Consider the following 22,005-nt stretch of genomic DNA (forward strand, 5'->3'; position numbering starts at 1 on the left):
TTCCTTCTTGAAAAGAAAGGTATAAGTTCAACTTGAATGAGATCTATTTTTTTCTACGAATAATTTCCTTTTAATTACAAAAATTTTTAACACATTTTTATACTGACTTCGAATACTGAACAATTAAATCTATCGTATTAAGAATCCTGTTCCCACATGAGCATTCAAATAGCTAATTGAAATATTGTGTATATATCACATCGCACCAGGCATCAGGCGTATATGCATTATACGTCCACCCATCCTTAAATCCACTGTAGATGCAATTATCTCCCTACACTTCTCATGAAAAATTTTATAACTGATAATAATATTAATCAATATTATCGTGCTTTCCAAAGAATTGCCTTTTTTGTGTATCAAGTAAGGCACAAATCCTAAGGCACTGTGCTATGGGTTCACTTTCAAAGTGGGTTAATACAAAAATTTATAAGATCTATATTAAAACTACTTTCGCCTGTTTGATGGAATGATCTCATTTCTTACGATCACACGGAGGTACGTACGGTTTGCCTCCGTGTTTCTCCCATTCACGATTGAACTCGTGTTCCAATACCTCGGCCCCGCGTTTCCTCGTCAATCCAGTCTCATCTAGGCTCAGTTCGCACATTTGCATGTCATCAATACCTTCACAAAAATTAATTTTTGCTCAAGATTCTAATTACCACAATGAATATGCACGATTATTTGTTCCCTTCGAATGTGGTGTCTTTGAAAATAAGTTTTAACTAACATATAACATAAATGTATGCAGTGATTCTAACTATTGTTGTAACGATATGTACAGATAAGATTATAGCTGATAAAGAAAAAAAATAGATTAAAATGAATTAGGGATGAATATCTAGAATTTTACCTGCCACCAACAGAATCGGTGCCTTATCAGGATGAAGTTCCATCTGTCTGGCAACGTATTGACCATCGAAATGAGCATACCACCATCCTCGTTTACAAGATGTATGCGAGTTATCTTGCTGACCGGATGCAGCTGGTCGTACGAAGGGAATTCTGAAATATCGTTGCGATGATCCGATTATGGGCTGTTTCATTTGAGGCACTGAGGTTTTGGCAGCTGAAAGAAACATTAAAATATATTAATATAATAGAGAATGTTCCGTCTTTGATTTTCAGATAATTAAACTTGTCTGTATGCATTACCGGCTTCCATAATAGATTTTGGTGCTCTTTCATTTTCATCCATGGTTGTTCGCCTGCGATTTCTCGCTTTCCACGCGTGGTAAACTTTTAGTCTTCGATGGAATTCATGACGACAAGCCTATAAGAAAAGAATTACACAATAATAATTCTTATTGTATTTTATTTACCTTATAGTCAGTTGATAATTCTATAGAAGTGACGCGTACCTCTAACAATTCGATATCGCAGGATGTGTTTATAGCGTCACGTAATTCCGAATACTTCCACTTAGATAAATCGTATTTTTTATTGGCCATAGCTGCCTGATTATTGCGCACTTGCTCCGATCTATTTTTTTAAACGAAATTAATTAATGTTAACAGAACATATGCTGTATATATTATCACTATTAAAATATTAAATATTTATACTTAAATACTATTTTTAACATATTTTATATTGAAAAGAAAAAGGAGGGATTGTTTGTTAAAATTGCTCTTAAAGCTTGCATGTATGTATATCAGAAATATCATTGTGCATTCCTTAATTGCAAAACACGAACAATGGTTAGCATGCTAAAAAATCTCCAAATATTACCCATTCAGAAACAATAGAAATCGAATATTGTTAATATTACAGGAAAATATATGTTAGTTAATTAGTTACAAAATATTAGTAAGTGTTAGTTGTACATGCAGTAAACCTCAACGAGTTTTACAATACCTTGCTAATCTGTTGTTGTTTGATGGTACTCGTACATCGGAACCGCTATATGTACATATTTAACAAAATAAGATATTTTTCACACAAAAAAATTCTTCGAATGATCAGCAAGATTAATTTCGTTATATTTTGGCTACATTTCATTTAATCAAAATTCGTTTATTATCCATTGTAGCTCGCTCTACTTTCCTCCAATTAGTATCAAAAAAAAAAAAAAAAAAATGAAATAACAGATTCCAAATGCTTAAATTTTGATGAAAGCGAAGCATGATACAATACCTTCGCACAAATGGTGGAGAATCTTCGACTTGACCGTTCGATTCTTGAGCTAATCTGACTGCCAATTCATGATCCCTTCTTTCTTGCTCCAATAACTCACGATATTTGCTGTTTTCCATTGCTTCTTTTTCCAACTGTGCCTTCAGAGCAGATAAAAAATGTAATGTTAATGTATTAAACACTTTCAACAAAAATTATGTTACATTAAGAGAACTCTACATAAATAAGTAATGTAATCATATCAGTAATAATGTAATCAATCAATGTATAAGTAATAAACGGGGAAAAGACTAATTGTCAAAGATAAAGTATGTACTTTACGAAGCTCATCAGATTTCTTATCTTCTTCTTCTTGCTTTTTCTTTTGCTCCTCTTCTGCCTTCCTTCTCATCTCGATATCGTGTTTCTTTCTTCTATTTTCTTCCTCCTCTCTCTTTTTCCGTTCATCCTCTTCCTTTCTCTGCTTTTCGAGTTCTAACTCCTGTTGGATTTTCCTCAGTCTTGCTTGTTCCTCAGCAATCTTCTGTTGCTCGACCATATCTTGCAACAACGCCATTTGTTTGTTCACCTGGTTCACCAAATTCGTATACAAAGAATCGATTTCCACTGGTTTTATTTTTTCATTCATCTTTATTTTCTCAACAGCCGCATTCAAATCCCTCTGCAGTCTTTTAATGTCGCCCATAGGTTTTTCACGGTTTTTCAATTGCTCGGACGTTTCTTCCATGCCACTTAACTGTGTCTTCAACTTCTCGATCTTCGCTGTTCCCTTTATACGAGGACGATGTTGCTTCTTAGCTATGTACATCCTCGCTGTTTTTTGCAAAATAATTAAATGCTGTCTTCGATAGATGATTTTATTTTTCAACTTGATCACAGATAACGCACAAAACTGCATCTTGTTCCACCGAGACTTAAGTAACCACTTCTTCACGTTAGCTACCAACTTCCTTAGATTCTCAGGATCCGATTTCATGATCTTATCGAATTCAGCAAATTTTCCAGGCTTGAAAAAAACTCTGGTAATTCCAAACTTAAAATCTTTCTTATTCAATTTTAAGCTATGAAGCAACGCTTCGCAAAAAAATCTGGGCTCCAGTTTGGCCAATTCTGGGGGAAGATAAGATTTGTACATGTTATACAATTCCTGGAATGGAACCCTACTAGGATAGCCATGTTCCATGAGTTCTAAAACAGACGTCATTCCAGAACAACGAAGCTGTCCCAAAATGCTGTTTCCGTCGAATTGATGGGCCACCATCTCGTTGTTCGGTTTGATGCAGCGAATAAAATTTGTTCCCTGTAAGAAAAATTTAGTTTACCTGCTACCCGATTATCTACTAAAAAAGAGCATAATATTAAAATGAATAATGTAAGTAATTCTCTTACGGTGCTTTTTAATTTATCCATTAGTTCCCCAAGTTGTGTTTTAAATTTACTGCCTACACTGATGAAAGTAAGTTTCCCTTTCTGACGAGAATTATTGGCAAACTGTGTTCTTAGAAATTTGTTATTACTTTCTTGAATTAATGCTTCCAAGGAGGCATGTAGAGCATCGTTGTTTTTCTCAATGAATTGATTCTAAAAATGAGAAAAATTGCTAGAAATTTTTTAAAGAAAAGAAAGTCAGAAAGTGAGATAGAAAGTGTACCAAATATAGAAAGCATAACAATATAGCGTATCATATTAATAATAGATATACTTTCTATAAAGAGCAAGAGCAAAAATAGGATATACTATATATAACAGATGAAGTACCGTTTGATAACAAACACCACCAGCATAATGACGAATTACGAATCCTTCATCGTCACGCAATTCTCGGTGGGCTTTCAAACGAGAAGTTCGCGGTAGGGTTATTCTAAAATGACCATTCCAAACACGATGAACTTCGCTGGTAAAGTGTGCAAAACTGTGAGTTGGTAATTTTGATTCTTCATCTAAGAGACTGAAAACCCCCATGTTCTTCGATTCGATTAAATCTAAAAATTGAATATGTAGAAAAGAGATTTGTTTGTTTAGGCAATGAAATGACGAATTAACAATTAAACTTACCAATACAGTCCTGATTATCCACGTAAGATATCTTCGGTACATTAAGCGATTCTCTTGCATAAAGATCTTGCTCGTATTTCAAGATCCTTTCATTAAAAAATTGTTGTAACTTTTCATTACAATAATTTATACAAAATTGTTCAAAACTGTTGACCTTAAAGTACTCTATAAGAGATAATAAGAAAAGGATCATAAATTTATTGAAGGAGTAAGGATAGCGTAAGAAATATTATAACACATACCAAACCCTGCAATGTCTAAAACTCCAATATAATAGCTCGAAGCTTTAAAAGGTATACTCTTATTGATACGAGCTACGATATGATCGAATAATTTACTGTAAATAGCTTTAGCCAGAGCGTCCCTGGCATTATTGGCTTCGTAGACTTTCAGTGGTACCCTTAAAAGTATTCAGTCGGTTATTAAGCTTTCTTTTTGTTTCTCTATTTCTGATTTTTATATAAACTTACATGATGACCGTTCCCTTGATACCGCCGCGACTAGTCTGCATTACTTTCGATACCAAAGCTTGTCTGAGTTCCTCTGGATCAACAGCCAATAACTTCGCACTCATTAATACTGCTTTCTCAGAATTAGCGGATATCCTAGAGCCGCCCTTCGTATCTTCGGGATTGTCCTCGAATGTGATATTCCCAAGGTGGAGTACCGCAGCTACCATTGTGTAAATTTCCATTCTTTCCGCTTCAGTTAAACCAAGACGTGTTAAAGCCTTCGTAAAAGGTGAAAAGTAAAAAAAGAAGCAATTAATCACCGCTGTATTAAAAAATGTATATAAAATACATAGATATCAAAATCAATTGTGTAATAAAAAATTTTATGGGTGGAGGAAAGCCATTTTGTAACTAAACATGAATAGATTAGTAAAATCAAAAATTGCATGAAATGAATGGGTGGTTTGATAATAATCAAAAAATTATCAAATTACCGTTGCTTTTTCCTGAATTTAGAAAGTTATCCAATCAGCAAAAAGAGGTAAAATATAATTATCAATCTTTCAACAAAAGAATATTTCACTCTCTGGATTATTTTTAATAATAGATAAATTCGCGACGTAATTTGCGTGGTTATAAAAATTTTTAAGAAGTTAAGACTGTTAAGAATCTAAACTATTGATGGTCTAATTCTAAATATTAATTATAATATTTATAATTACTTGATCGATGGCATTGAATCCTTCAACGTCATCCAAGATTGGATCGTGCAAGGTACCTTTTATGCTCTGATCGCGACTCTTTTGAGCATCGTTCAATTTTTTTTCCGACTCCTCGTTGCAAAAGTACTGCGTACAACCATTCTTTAGATACTGAAAATCGTCTGGCCTCGTAATCCCTAGTTTCGCGCGAAGTTCTGGAGGGGCTCCGGCACACATCATGTAAAAGACATGGTAGTTTCTCTCGTCAGGACTTTGAAGACACACTCTCGACTTTTCCAACAGATAATGGGAAATGTAACCGCCGACCACTTGACATTTCGAATCGAAATGAACCTCCATGAATTTACCAAAACGAGAACTATTATTGTTTCGTTTGGTCTTTGCGTTTCCAAAAGCTTCCAGCACTGGATTAGCTAAATGTATGAATATACGGCAATGAATATAATTGATCGATCGTGTTTAATTATAGTATAGCTTCCATTTTCTACAATGTACCATCTAAAATCTTCTGTTCGATCGGCCCAGCCGTTGATCCCCATAAGTCACAGAGATATCGTAGCAGATACTTGGTAGATTCGGTTTTCCCTGCTCCTGATTCCCCAGAAACGATGATACTTTGTGATTGCTTCAGTACTTTCATATCTCTAAACGCTTTATCCGCTGTGAAAGGGAAAGCAAATGTTTAAATTAATCCAAATTACTAAAACATCTGGTAACAATAGTGAAAACTAAGAGTACCAATAGCGAAAACATGAGGTGGCGTCTCTCCCAAAGACTTTCCCTTATAAGCCTTGATCGTTTCAGCAGAATAAAGATCCTTGACCTCCCAATATGGATTTACAGCGATTAAGATATTGGCCACGTAAGTCTGTCAGGTATCAGCGAAAACGTACGCTTTAATCATGATGTATTACATACAGTGACTAGAAGAAGTACTTTCACGAAATTTATAGAATCTGATAGAAAAACGGTTCGTTGAAAAATAAGACTATGCGTCAATATTTGTTATAGCCACCGTATAACGGCGAGAAAATAACAATAGCAGCATTTACCCTGAAATATCCAACATTTTTAAAAGTAATAATTTATTATTCGTCTAAAGCGCATTCGTCCCATATAACATCGAGCTATTTAGGTACGTGATCTGCCAATTGTTTCGAACAGTGCATCGCAATTTGCGCGCAATTACTCACGTATATTCTATCCTTGAAGTAACGAGTTCGTACGTTGTTGAGCAGCGTGGCCTCATTCAGGTACATCAGAGCGCCTGAGAATATGAAAAACAGAGCAAACCCGTGAAGATAGATGTTGTAAAATGACAGAAGGAGAGAGTCACCTGCGACATTTAAAGACTTCCGTTCCTGACGGAAACCCCCGTGACTCGCGTTTCTCCTTTACACGTAAATATTGTAAAACACATTTGTTATTATCTAAACCCCATTTAATCAATGGACCCAACATTTTTCCGTACATCGTAAACAAAATTACGAAGATAAATACCCATGATATTTAAACGTTTGATCCGATCGTTTCCAAACACGTTCGAATACGAAAGAAAGAGCCAAATGATAAATCGTGGAGGTAAGAACGAGAGTTGTAATGATGAAATTACAATTATCTTCAACGTCTTTGGTGTATTCTCCAGCAGGATAAACTTCGTCCAGCGGACAAGTGCGTTGCGGATATTTCGGATCCAATGGTATGATCAACGCATCCCCGTCGACCATGTCCATGAACTTGCCGATTATGAAACCCTCTTGAGGGTCTCGCACCCACACCTGCTGATTCTCCATACCGGCTTACGCTCTAAAACGAGAACAATGTGAAACAAATGCATTAATTCACAGAATTATACGTACTTACATTTGCGTACTACTTTACGTACTATGACTGCAAGTTCTATTAATTTAACGTTATTGGGTCTCGAACATTTTTGCAACATTTTTGAAGATAACGTAATGTTTGCTTTGTTCCGTATCTATAAATCGAACGATCGTATTATTTCGCTCTATATATTATACGTTTCAAAGGAATAATCATGTTACCAGAAGTATGTACGTCGAGAAATATAATCCAAGCGTACATTTCTGTCGATATTGTCCAAGAAAATCAGGAAAGAACGTGGAACGTTTGAGAGGAAATTATTGAACATTATTGACATTTTAAATTCTGTTATAAATTTGCGAACACGATATAACAGCCTACGCGAAAATTTCGCGACGGCCATTGATAAATAAAATAGAAAATATTTTCAAGCTCTAGTTACGGCTTTACAACACGATCTGTTATCACCTAAATATGTATCGTTGTGGCCATCACGACGTAAAAAGAAATAAACTGAATGAAAGCGAAATTTACAACTTCCCCCCGCAGGAATAGACGATCATACGCATTTTAACATATTCGCTACGATATATCTTCTTCTCTGCTGGCATCAATCTCACCACTCGAGTTCTAAAGAGTTAGTTAAACTAATTACACGGTGGAAGGAACAACAGGCACATTTGAACCAGTGCGCATAATTCAAATGGTTTCGCATGAGCTGCAATCGCGTAGAAACTGCTATAACGAGAAACACGACAAACGGAATTTTCCTTTGCAAAATTCGCTCAACGTGTCGCCCAACTTTCACCTGTGAAAACGGAGGAACGTTTCCGGTGAAAGGAGCAGTCTTCCGAGATTTCCGCTGGCGAGATTACGAATTCAAGAAGAAATCCGCACGAACGCCACGACGCGAATGGCATCGCTATGCTAAGAAAAGGAAAATCATGATACTCAGTTTCCTGACAACGCTTGGTTGGAAAAAAGAATTTTTCAACGTACATTATTTATTCGCGTAAATGGAATAATTGGTACAGTGGCTACGTAAAGTAATATTATTGCTACAATTAACGCGCTCATATTCCAATGATACATCATATTATTAAGTTCTACGTTTCGCTTTCATAGTATCAAATTTTTGTAGCCACACAACTACCACTGTAATTAGTGCTGCTAGACGATAAGAAGTTTAATATCATTGGATTTAATTGATTAACGTAAATTCTACGATAAATATAAGCATGTGTAATTATAATTTGCATAGCCACTATTTGCTCGTTTGCTTCGTTTTTCCACGAAATAAACGGCATAGCAAAGTTTAACTTCTTCTAGTATCTTGCTTTCTGAATTTCAAAACGTGAGCACTGTATACAAAAACAAAAGAGAACGATACGTTATCTCTTTCGTATTAAAAGGATGAAGAAAAATGTTATCCTACTATAATTTGACTGTCTCTTATCGTTTTTTGACAGAGATCAGTCGAACGAATCGAACAAACGAAAGTAACCCGCTACGTCTAATTTATAGATCGATCGCTGGAAAAAAAGAACAACTCCGCCTTAGATTAGACGAACGAGATTGGTTCGCGCGCTGTTATTGATGGAAGAAGCAGCATAAGTGCCGCCGTCAAAGCCGTCCTACGAAGACTTAAGATGACCCTCGACCGACCCGTGCCAAAGGTACCTGACGAAGGACGCAAGGTTCCATTGATTCTACACGAATTTAGTAAATCACGCCATGTTAAACGGATACGCAAATCGCTATAAATAATGACGAACAAGTACCAGCCGTTTCAAAATCCATTAAAAAACGATTACGTTAGACGCTATAAGGCTACGTTAACACTTTGCGGACTGGAGACGCGAATTCGCGTCTTACACACTTTGTGCGGCATCCTATAAGAATGTTATAGATATAATCAATGTATTAGATACAATATCAATTGCTGGGAAAGTTAAGGAATTTAATAGAATAATAAATTTTGCTTAGTAACTCTGCATCGGGGAAATTGTTTTCAAGCGTATCACACTAAAGAACGTTAGCAGAAGTGTCTTTAAATACGCTCATTGATTTTTAATAAAATATTATACTTGTTAAATGCTGCTCGGGATGTTCGTTCCGATTTTTAACTTTTCGGTCGACATAAAAAGTCATATTGAAAAGTTCTTCCCTGAAGAACCTGAGAGGTTCTGGAAGGATGGAACATTCAAGTCGCGTGAAAGATGGAGAAAGGTTGTGGGCAACAAAATGCTACCTGTACAATTCAATGAATGTACATGGAATCGAAACGTAAATCGGTAAGGAACTTTCCGAGCGACTGTTTGAATCTTTTCAGTGGCATCAAAAATACGCGCGAATTCGAGCTATATGCTTGCCAGAGCATACGATTCTCAAAGTATCAAAAAAGATAGAATACTATAAAATCGTGACTCAATGAATTCGTTGATTACGGAGCAATGCGTCCGCTCGAAATTTCTCGACTCTTACCGATCGTTATCACGAGATAAGACATAGATAGATAAAAGATGCACGGTACCAAACTGTCGTAATGACTCACCGAAGCTGTTACAGGAATGCCATCTTACCTGTTTTTTCAGTTGCCTTTCTTTTTTTTTCTCGTGCACTAGCTAAAAGAAGAAATGGCAAGAGAATCTTGCTTCTGTAAACTGGAATTGGCAATCCTGAACAGCGGACAATATCGTGGTGGAAAAATAATCTAGACACATCCTTTCGGATTTATCGTTCTGCTAATTGGATGACGGTCACTGAATCGAACAAAAGTCGTCACGTACCGGTGCACCGTTGTCGCACAAAGTACAAGCCACCGTGACAGAATTTTGAAAACGCCCACGCGAATCGAAGCGGTGCGCTCTCAAGCGACACGTTGCGCGTTCACCTCGACGAAATCGCTGGTAAATGACTTTTATCGGCATGAACGAGCCGCTAGAACTTCTTTCGTGGAAAGTGAATACGATTAACAACGTGTGAGTTATCACGTTCGGTGAAACATAGTGTGACATTTTCAGAATAGATCCTAGCTTACGGTGAATTTACAGATATTCTTGGATCGTTATATTTTGTAAGTCATCCGTGAAATATATATACAGCACTACGTTTTTTTAGAACAAATTTCAGCTCACATACGTATACATATAGATATAATAGTCGATGAGCGTACAATGTGAATCTTCGTAGAAACCTTTTACAAGAATAATGTAACTTGACCAATATGATTTCGACAATCGGGTCTCGTTATAGCGTTATAATGAAATTTCAAAATGTTCTATATAACATACACATCGTATAGACGTAAAAGTTTTCTACGATAAAAGTTTAAATACCTTAGCGAGACACTATACGTATGATATTTTAAATATTTTTGAATTACGTAATGGTACGTACGTTTTATCTTTTCTACATTTCATACTACCAAGTACAGATTACATTTTCAAGATAATTTAAAGTCACGTATGTATATTATACTCTATAGTCTTCAAATATAGTAAGAAATTTTAAAGTCGATAGCATATTGTAACACATTTCCAAACGCAAAGCGCTTTTCTCGCTACCTAAGACATCTATATCACGTTACACTGCTTACCAGTTATCGATGACCCTGAATAGCATAACGCTGCGACAAGTTAGTGCATTAATAAGTATTAATGTTCCAAATGAGCGACTCAAATTGATTATGTATGGAAACTTTTCTCTTCCCTTCCAGTTATACTTTTTCATTTGCTAATCGTTGTACCCTCTTTTTTATCTTCTATTTTATTTTATTTTTCTTTTTTTCTTTTAGAAGTCGATCGGATAATTTTAAAGGAGAATTCGCAAGTGCAAATATCGAACGATCATCCGCGTGGCTGATCTAGAAAGCGCGAGAGAAGGCAATGCTTTCGGCTAGTTCACTCCGCCGCCGCGTCGCATTCCCAGCATCCCGTTAGGAATATCGTAACGGTAAAAGTAACCGGTAGATCCTTGCATCGATCCTTGAAACACGAACCGCGACTGCATCACGCTAATCTGTACGGGTCCGTGTCCTACACGTTGCCCGCTACAATAATTTAAGATAACACTGACGTGCAGTTACCGATAGATACCGATAATCCAACATTTTTCTTTCTTTCTTATTTTCCATATATTTCCTCTGCGTTTCGCCTGTGGTAACATTCTGTAGACACATTTGTAGTGTACACGTTCGTATCTTTGCGCTGAAACAATGATTTTAGATGAGTTAGAAATTCAGCCACAGCCACGCGAGAAATAATTAATCGTTACCCTATAATTCTATTTATCAATAAAACAATGTGCATCTTTAATCGAAAGCACTTAATCCATTAACGGTCGACGTTATCTTATCAACGTAATTTCTCACTAGTCGATTCGCGTTATCGAGTTCCATTAAATTCATACCGTGATCATGAAAAGAAAACCTGTAAGCCATCGACCTGCGACATCCGCGTTTGTTAAATCACCGTCAATCACGTTATTTTAAATCGTCTTGAATATAATCTCTCGCAGATTTCTCGTAACAAACAGCATAGATCGAAGGAACTCCAAGTGAAAATCTCTCTGATAGAAATCGAGTCTCAAGCTTTTCCATCTTTCCGAAAGATACATCGTCGTTTAGCAAAATCTGACTAATAAATCTCTCTCTCTCTCTCTCTCTCTCTCTCTCTCTCTTTGTCCACATCGACGTTGCTGATAATGATGATACGACGTTAGAATCTATTAAAAAAAAAAATTCCAAGAATCTGCTGGATAATTTTTCCTTTACGATCTCTTTCATCTAAATTCTACAATTATAGAAAATTTAAAAAAATCGAAGTGTTTTATGACACTACGATCAGATTCTCTCGGCGAATTGCGAGTTTTTTATCTCCGTCGTGTCGTACTTTCGGATATTATTTCGCTGCTTGGCCTTTAATTAATGGAATTAAAACGTATCGAGCAGAGAATTTCCGTATCGGTGAAAGAAGACCGATCGAATGGTTCGGTTCGTTCACCTTGTTCCCCTGTAGAGAAACGGCGATACGCGGTTTTACCGGATCGTTCGATCGCCGTGCGTTACCACGAAAAACCAACGTACGACACGTCTCGATGAAATAAAATGAATGAATCGGTAGGGGAAGCAGGAAACGGCAGGTGAAGCCCAGGGTCAGGAATAGGGAGACACGCGTCAGTGGCCACGTGGTTACCAACGAAATTTCACTACAGAATCACGAAGCGAGAGTAAAGGGAAAAAAGAAGAACGACGCGTTTGTTACACGATCCACGATGAGTAAGTATGTGGAGACACGGAGTAAGATAAGCTTGTTTGAGTTAGAAGGATATTTGGGTCAAACTAATCGTAAGTAATTTTCCCCTGTAATTCGACAGTTCCACTTATCAACGAGTTTTACGATCGATGTACGTTTGAAAACTGGCCTGTTTAGCTTCGTTATCAGTGGCCTGACAGAAAAGTGAAATACTAAATATATCGTACATGCATATTGATAAATCAGCGACTATAGTTTTCTACGAGGACAAGTTTAGCTCGTCAAAAGATAAGAAATTGTTTCGATCAACGGTTAACATTTTCATCTCGTTCGATCTAACGATCGTGATACTGTAGCAAATGTATGTTGCTTTCTTCGTGGAAATTATTTCGTTGTTCATCTTGTTAGTTCTTACAGCGTAATATCTTCTCGCTGACTCGAATAATCCTATCGCAGAGTCATTCTCGAATCGTTCTCTCGGTTTTCATATAATTTTCTTGCTTAGAGCGCGCGATATTTTCTCTAGTTCCTTCGTCACTCTGTCGTAAACTGACGATGGTGTCTTAAAACGTATAACGACGCGCGATTATTCCGCGCAACGTTCAAGATTGAACTTTAATACGTAGAAACTTGGGTGAACTCCGGTAACTCTACCTTATTATAGCGCATCTTTCTTGCCTCGGAGGCGACATTGGAATACGAAAGTAAGCACGCTCGAATCATAGCTCTTTTCTTTTTCTTGCGTATCGACTTGGTCTACGTCTAAACTCCACAGAGCCTAGATACTCTTCCCGTGCTGCTGCTCGGTTTCGTCACCGCGAGAAAGTAAGAGCCGCCTATCTGTTGTCACGGTCAACGAACTCGGGACAGCTACTTCACCTTCTGCGAACATACTCATTACGCATTACGTCCACGCGTTGCGTAGCTGCTGTGTAATTAGACGTTACGCTTAGTCCGGTTTCGTAATTCATTCGACGCGATTAGAGAGCAGAAGTGGCAGAACAATGCAGCCGGCGAACTTGATGGACAACAGCACGTGATGCAAACATTCACAATCAGATCTGTTATTATAATATAGACGGTGGTTCTGCATTCGCGACGAGAGCGAAGTCACAGAGACTGCGTGGTTCGAGGTAACACAAAAATCGAGTGCAACGAAACTACGTTGAAAGGTTCAGCTTCGGGAAAGTCGAGTTTGAGGAGTTTTCGAGTATACGTGAATTTGTCCAGTCCGAATCGAATGAGAGCAGATTTACAGGAAATCAGTCTGCGTGTGAAGATAAATCAGAAACGTAGAATAAAATTTTCTTCTTGAGGCCTCTGATGTTTGAAGAAGATGGAATTTGAAAATTTCTCAGGTGCTGGGGAACTTTTGACCAACCAGTTAGCTGTTTTTCACGAATATACTGGTCACGAAGAAACGGCGATATTTTGCGTTATGACGAGCACTCGCGGTAATAAGATTAAAAAGTAAAACGATCATTTTATTACAACTTAATTCTATATTATAACAACCATACGTACTCCGTGTTTGACGAGTATACTCGTTATCGCTTACTTTTAGCGACGCATTTTAGGTACACGCTTTTCAAAGAGGCCGCAACGGCTAACTGATTAAACACGTTCGAACTTTATTTCCTCCGAAACGAAGCGTTAAGAACAAAATTTCATTCCTTCCGATTTATGTTCGCTGATATAGACCATCTCCTGTCTACTCTTGTCTACTTCAGATCGGACAAATTCACGCGAGCGTAATGGTAGATGATATTCTATAGATATCATAAATAACTACCATCCTTTTCAAGATCATTGTCACGGCCTCGGTAGCAAGAAGTTAACGGTCAATCTTTTGCCCCGTAATATCAAATTAAAGGAATCGATTCGATTTAATCATTGGCTATCGAATACACACTGCAAAACGCAGCACAAGATCAAAAAAAGAGAACGAAGGAGAAAGGGTAGACAAGGGATTTACAATGGAGATTACGTTTAAATAGAGCGTTGACACCACCACAAAGCGCGGTCAACGAACCTGTTCTCCCTGGACAAAAGGACAAGATCAAAGAAAAGCGAAATCTCGATACGGTATAGTCGAGGCGCAATGCGATCATCCTCGATTCCGTCAATTATCTCTCTATCTCGTGCTAACCAGTTGTTTCAGTGCAACGTCAAAAGAGGTACTCGAAAATTTGCCGCGAATAGGCAGAAGAAAATTTTGATCTAGATTCGGAGCGTAGAATCTTTTTAATATAAAGCGAAGAACCTACGCTGCGAGTGTATCGGGGGCATAGTAACGAGTGCATGGCCCGTTAATACGCTCACGTACGGTAATATCATCATTTCGCAGGCCGTTTAATATTAATTGGAACAACCTTCCCGCGATCATCATCATCAACCGCTTTCAACGATTAGATTGAATCGTGGTATATATGATCCCGAGCATACGTTGCCTTGCCGTGCTACTTAATCATCATTTTTCGTATCACGTCGATAATTTATAAAAAGTTACGTCGGAAAAACTATTGACTAAGAAATTAGTCGATATCGAAGAAGGAACTCTACTAATCGCGCTACAGAAGCTTATACACGTACAAACGACTATATATGTAACTTACAATTGATAAGTATTCTGTCGAGAAACGTATTTATAATACGTGTACTTTACCGATTAGACATTGGTATTCAAAGAACTATTAATTTCTCTCCACCTTCGGAATTATAATAATTGTGTACAGGGTGTTTCGCAACGTGCGGCATCCACTTCGCTTCAACTTCGACAGTGGACACCAAAAACAGTGAAAAAGGTCCATATAGACGTGTGTCCTGTTCGATCTTGTTCCAATATTGTAGCCACTTTCGTGTCACGATGATCCGTAAATTTGGATTACCTTCGTGGAAGGTACTGGAAAGTATTGGACCATTTCATCGCCTGTATTATATTCCATACATGCATCTGGAATTTTTGAAAGATTGCGAAATTCTTTGACACGGCGATTGCGAGCTTGCGTAGAAACTGAGGATAGTCATTTCGAGAATCTTCTACAAAGATAAACTGTCGCCGATTGTTGTAACACATAAGTAGCTGTTGACTTTGAAACGAGGTGAAATAGGACGTTTCAGGTGAACTTTCTTCATTGCTGTTGTGTCTCCTGTCCACTCCCGAAGTGGGCCTCGCGTGTTATGAAACACTTTGCTCTTTTTTTATCAGAGATCATCTAGTCAAATGTAGAAGATCGATTACAGTTTCTCAGTCGTATTTAAATTTAAAAATATTTTAATGCTTACTATAAACATTAGGTCGTCCGAAAAGTTTCTTTCGGCTTATAAGGAAATAACAGTTTAATTTTGTAGTAACAGAATAAATCAGTAAAATAATATAAAAGAACAAATATTGCGCGTCTATTATTTCCTTACAAACTGAAAGAAACTTTTCGGGCGACCTAATATTACTTGCTATTGAAAGTTACACAACATTGTCTATTTATATCTGACAAAAGTTCTTTCATCAAAAAAAGGATGGATTTTGGAAATTTACAAAGACGAAATTAAGATATCGGGACGACAACCATAGAAAGTTCGAAGTTTCACAGATAACTGAGTTCCAAAGATCCGTCATCAGAGCAATAAGTACAGTTTTCAGAGAAATCCGTTTGATGTTTCAATTAACGGTCTATTCAGCCTAACGCGCAGTCCTTTCCAATGATGTAACTTCGTTAATTATATAAACTTAAAAAAAGTTCTTCGTTATACGTTATTCCGTGCGTATGGCACTTAAGGAACGTGCAAAGAAATTTTGTCCATTCTTTTCAAACCGACAAAATGATGTATCGCCTTAAAAAGAAAATCGCCATTTGTAATATTCATGTACGACTCCAACTACGTACGTAATCGTAAAGAAATAACGTAAGGAGATCTATATAATTCAAGTCGATTACGTCGATCGGTTAATAACTCATTTGCATGTCAAAAAGACCTTGCGGTACATTTTCCATTGTCGAGATAATTAGTCTGGCAACCGAGACTGCGTTACGTAATTGCGGAAAAAAGATCGTTCGTTGCCATATAGGTGAGCCGATATCGTAAGGCGAGGATCGTGTCACCAGTGACTCATGGAGACGTACTACTAGAGAGAATCTCGGAGAGAATCGTCAACTGTGTTCCTGTGTCACCATTAAGGACACATCTGTGTACAGTACATTATAATTAATACATTAGTCGATTGAGACCAATTCTGTTAACATCTCGATCGTATTCCTATCCGACGCGATCCTTTTTACAATTAATTAAAACCGATTATCTGTACAAATGATGGTTAATAACGCGTCAAATCAAAAAGAAAAGCGGCGACGTGCGACTCACGTGATTCTATTATCAGACAATAATATAAATCAAAGATTAACGATCTTCTTGTTATATTGTTGAAATCAAGATAAGGAGGTTATATAAACATGTAGATGCTAATAAATAGTTATAAAAACAAGTAGAATGTAAAATACGTAATATAAAATAAGTAGGTATTATGATATGTATATTTGCATTAAGTATTTCAATTAAGTAACTAACACGTTTTTAAATTAGACTTTAAGAGGTTAGGGTACAATCCTAAGACTGATAAAATAGACAAATATTTATGCAAATTCATGCTTTTGTGAATATAATTTCAAAAAAGATGGAACCTAGATAAAAAATTGTTTTACCTATCAAATATCATAGAAACCACTGTATTTTGAGATATTTTACATATGCTTTTAAACATTACACGCGTCCTGTGCATTTTCGCATCTTTTGCACATAAATGCATAAAAATCGACAATCTACTCATCAGAACACTATATATTTTTGTAATATGACATATCACATTTCGCGATAATGTTTATGTCATAGTTTAATACGAATAATATCTTTGTAATTTTGTACTTTATTCCGATGACTGAATGTATAGTGATACACGGGCCTATTATTCTGATCCTCGAGAGAAGAAACTATTTTTGAAGCTACTTTTCTTCTTCCATATTATTAATAAATGATGCATAGAGGAACTCTTATGTGAACAATGATTCAATGAACGAAATTTAAGTGGTGAAAGGAATCGTGGTTGAAAGACGATAAAAGATGTACGCTGTTATAATTCAAACCAATTGTCACTGGTCAAAGACGCGTGACCAAACAAAGCAGAATTTTGTAGTGCAATAGGGGAAGCAGATGCAACTGTAAAAGACACATTGTTTCTAAATAAATGCTTTGTTACATATCACACATCCTCACATGACGGTAGACGAACTCAAACGAGCTTTCATCACGCACTAGGAGACGGGAGATTTATTTCCTTCTTTTTTTCCGTGACTACCTGATACATTTATGAAGAACGAAGCCGCGCACAATTCACATGCTAATTCACCTACACTGAATCGTCTGTTTTCTTTCGCGCACCTGTGCACTTTCGTTCCACTCTCCTAATCCTCTTGCAACTCGCAAATGAGAAATATCGCACATTTTACGTAGCACAATGTCGTCATAATAACACAAACTTACATAAACATCTGCCACATTGACTAACATCTTCATATCGTATGTGTAGATTGTCTCGTTTAAAAGAGCTTACAAATTATTATAGAAAAACAACATAACTATTCATTTTACTCGTTTCAATTCGATACTGACACTCAAAATTTTGTGTTATATTTTTTAATGGAAAAATTCAAGTCGAGCCTAATTAACCTAATCTAAACTATGTTAGAAAATAAAATACCCTATATTTGGTCTATTATTATGTTACAATTCCTGATGTGTGTCAGTGTGAAGTATTAATAAACAGTATCGACACGATATCTCGATCAATGAATTACGATTTCTATTTATGTAATAGATAAAAGAAACATACTAAATGTACATATAACCAACCGAGCTGATACTTGCTATCGTAGTTAGAAGTACGACTTAATTAAGAAAATTCTTCCCCATTAGAGAAATAAGAAACAAGCGAGATCGTTTTGATGACAACGATTGTGAGTTTAATTAGTTCTCATCAAGGAAAAATGAGGCACTGAAGATACTCTTGTTTCATATGAAATTTTCACGGACGATGTATAGGACCTATATAGCATGCTCCCCTAACCTAATTTAAATAAAAGAAATATAATTCTACAATATATGATTGCTTAACCTAGCTGTCATAAGCAATAGTTGGTATAAATTACTAGAGAAATATTAGAAAAGAAACATTAAAAAAGCTGTTTAAATGACGTGTTAATAAATGATAAATAAATTCTTAAATAACTTCGATAGAATATATTTTCGAAGTGCTTCAATAGAAATAATTTCAATGGAATATTTTTTCAGAATATCCTAATAGAGACGAATAGAATAAAATATTTCTTGGTTTAATTAATTTGACATAAATTCACGATTCAATTGTAAAAAGCAGTTGTAGTGTTTCCTGAAGATTCTTCTTGTATAATAGCGGAACTATCCGATAAATCGTTCAAAAAACAACAGTATTACAGTAGGAAATTTATCACTGTTCAAAAAACACGCGCATATGTTTGAGCAGGCTTTAATGCATCATACTTGTGTCAGCAACTTATGCTTGAAACCACCGTTACCTATCATTAATTATTTTTCACAGAATAATCGACAAAAAAAATTTTAATAGCCCAAGATTTTTTCCACGCATTGAAAAACATAATAAGTACTAATAATTCCATACATTTGTCCTTAATAAATATACACGTAAGTTAATTTCTAAAAAATAATAAATGATGATATTAACGAAAACACGAATGGTTAGTTATTATATTATGGAACATATGTTGCGCTGGATTTCAATTTCTAGTTAACTTCCTGTTTCACGTTTTACACATCATTTACATGTAAATATAAACACACACACGTAAACGACACCGATGCTTGATCGACAATTTCAGAATCAATATAATACAATGAATCACTATAAACCGACGCGAGTTCTTTAACAATAAAAATCAGATCGAGACGAATTAGTCTCCCATCTAGTTTTTCGAACGCTACTAAAACCTCGTATAACCTCGAATTGCATAGTAGTTTGATACAATCACCGGTCTGCATTGAAGTACAGTAAGGCCTTGCTAACTGACAGCGGATCGAGACTGAATGTGGTCGGTTAACAAGGAAGGATTTTTATATTTATGTCAGGTTGCTCTTGCACAAGAATACCAACTAACAATATTAATAAGTCAAATAGAAGTTGTAAGTTATAGATTCCTTTTTCATAATTTTATAACTTTTTGTCAAATAGGGTAAATCAGATAATTTATAATTTACAAAATTTACTTATGAAATTTCATTTGTTTCATCATCAAACTTGTTAATTAGAAAAGATATTTACTAATACTTGTAATTTGTAACTTACGACATGTAAAAGATCGCTAATGATAATAGTTCAATAATGCAAAACAGTCCAGGAATCCTGACTCGACGAGTAACAGATACGTATGTCGATAGAGTGAAACAGTGATACTCGATATCCAATTTTAAATATTGAAATTTAAAAATCGGTACTTTACATAAAAACAGTCAAATATGCAAAATCACAACAGATAAAATGGAAGAAATACATATAACACTGGAGCTTTAGTTCCACGCAGACACTTCTAAAAAATAATGGGGATAACGATGGCCAGTTAGAAAAGCAGAATTCTGACCAATTAGCAAGAGAGTATTGTAATATGTTACACACCAAAAAGCGATTCAAAAACTAAAATTTAAAAAAAATATACGTGTAAAATGGAAAATGTCAACAGTGAATGCGTTAGCCATGAAACACATGTAAATGAAAAAGTATGTACATATATATGAATATTTTTTAATACTAATTCATATATTCTTATCTTTATTATATGTATTTCGTACAAGCGTATATTTAACAAACTGATACCTATTTAAAAATTATAAAAAAAATTGCAACATGAAAACTGTGTTAACTTGGTGTTAACTTGAAGAAAAGTTTGTTATATTAAGAAATTGACAAGTATTCACAGATGTCGAACAGAAAAGAATGCATGTTAAAACGAAGTTACTCACCGAAGAAAAGAACAATACCCACGACACGAACGGAACGACGTCCGACATGCAACTGGCGCTTTGATGCGTCAGTTCTATAAGGTCGGGAATTTTCGTGCGTTTTCGGACATGCCACGCGGCAAATAGCAATCACCTGGCGAATCGCGCCACGGGAATTTAACCGAGATTATTATCGTAACAACAGGTGGTAATGAATTTAAAAATAAAACACCATGAACATTCCTCCATAGATTTTGTGTACTTTCCAATAAAAAGTGTTATAATTGCTAAAACCAAAGCAAACGTTTATGATTATCAAATAAAACATTTGAATTTTAAACATAAAAGATATTTCAACCCACTTAAAAAATTGTAAGTTCTTTCCTTGTATTCTAAATTGTTATCTCCAAATATTGTTGTAACATATGCAGAAGTTGATATATACATTCCTCTTATCTTGAAATTTTTAGATATATTATTTAGCTGGAAATTTTTAGATACAAGGAGACATAGATAACAGTATTGATATAACTTAGAGTAAAAGTGTTCACGTGACTTGCGTGAATATTAATTATTGAAATATTAGAGAATGTAATATATATATATATTGTACATATCTACAAATTCTCTATAACAATTCTCTATAACAATACTAACGTAGTGACACCTACCTTAACATGGACTGTGTTACTGTCGGTAAAACAAAACATCAAGTATGTATGTACATACATATATACTTGAGCTGGTGGGCTTTCCTGCTGTACCGATCGTCATTATTATCGCAGTTCAACTTTTTAAGGTAAAACTACATATCAAGTGTATGAAGTATTTATTACAATATTGTATTCAAATCTAATGTTTAATAAAGAACTATCATTGGAAATAAAAACTGTGTTTTAACCGTGAATACGATCAACGCCTCTTTATACGTATTCGAGATTCAAATTGCAATATAACTTCGATTCACGAACGCTTTAATCGCGTAAAAGTTAATTAGGTGTAATTAATTCATATTCTAATTCATTATTAGTGAATTTGCCCCGATTAACTACGCTGACTAACTTCTTTTTAGCAGAATCACGAAATTACGCAACGTTTGTAATGATTGACCTCTATTTTCCTAAAATTAGAGTTGTAAATTATCATCATTTCTAAAAAATAAAGTTACATGTGACTGATAGAACTACTCACGATTCTATAGAGTTTTCAATAAATATTCAATAAATATTAAATAATGATTTTTTTAAAATTAGCATTTTGAATTACTTTATTCAGTGTAAAAAATTTCTTTTAGTTTTAATATTGCAACCTCAACAGTGTTATAAAATGCTAAAGCGATATCTATAAATAAGTCTGTGATAAATTATAAAGTCGTATTAAAGTCATTGACCTCAACAGGTTACAGGCACTAAGAACATAATGCACATACCTTTAAAGCTATAAAAAGCTAATTCCTCAATTTATGCGACGTAAAAGTTTGACTGCCATATCTTTCATTAAAACATTCTACAGAAGTCATTG

General features: G+C 35.5%; 1 protein-coding gene across 6 annotated transcripts; it reads right to left on the reverse strand.

The window, feature by feature from the left end:
• Positions 1-46: 46 nt before the first annotated feature.
• LOC122573550 (myosin heavy chain 95F) lies at positions 47-20,633 on the reverse strand. 6 transcript variants are annotated; one of them, XM_043740044.1, is made up of 19 exons: positions 20,506-20,633; positions 6,981-7,174; positions 6,562-6,635; positions 6,107-6,236; positions 5,864-6,028; positions 5,369-5,781; positions 5,141-5,152; positions 4,665-4,924; positions 4,437-4,594; positions 4,195-4,359; positions 3,898-4,121; positions 3,529-3,720; positions 2,456-3,439; positions 2,140-2,279; positions 1,861-1,905; positions 1,365-1,485; positions 1,159-1,276; positions 857-1,072; positions 47-627 (listed from the first exon to the last, which is right to left on the reverse strand). In XM_043740044.1, exons 2-19 carry the CDS (start codon positions 7,159-7,161, stop codon positions 476-478), a joined length of 3,750 nt encoding a protein of 1,249 aa, XP_043595979.1. In that variant the 5' UTR covers positions 7,162-7,174; positions 20,506-20,633; the 3' UTR covers positions 47-475. The 6 variants fall into 6 exon arrangements, with proteins under 6 accessions (XP_043595979.1, XP_043595980.1, XP_043595981.1 ...); XM_043740045.1 differs by lacking the exon at positions 20,506-20,633 and adding an exon at positions 13,102-13,327; XM_043740046.1 differs by lacking the exon at positions 20,506-20,633 and adding an exon at positions 11,290-11,314.
• Between the last annotated feature and the right edge of the window lie 1,372 nt (positions 20,634-22,005).

This window comes from Bombus pyrosoma, linkage group LG12, assembly GCF_014825855.1.
Source record: "Bombus pyrosoma isolate SC7728 linkage group LG12, ASM1482585v1, whole genome shotgun sequence".
In the NCBI taxonomy this organism is placed as follows: domain Eukaryota; kingdom Metazoa; phylum Arthropoda; class Insecta; order Hymenoptera; family Apidae; genus Bombus; species Bombus pyrosoma.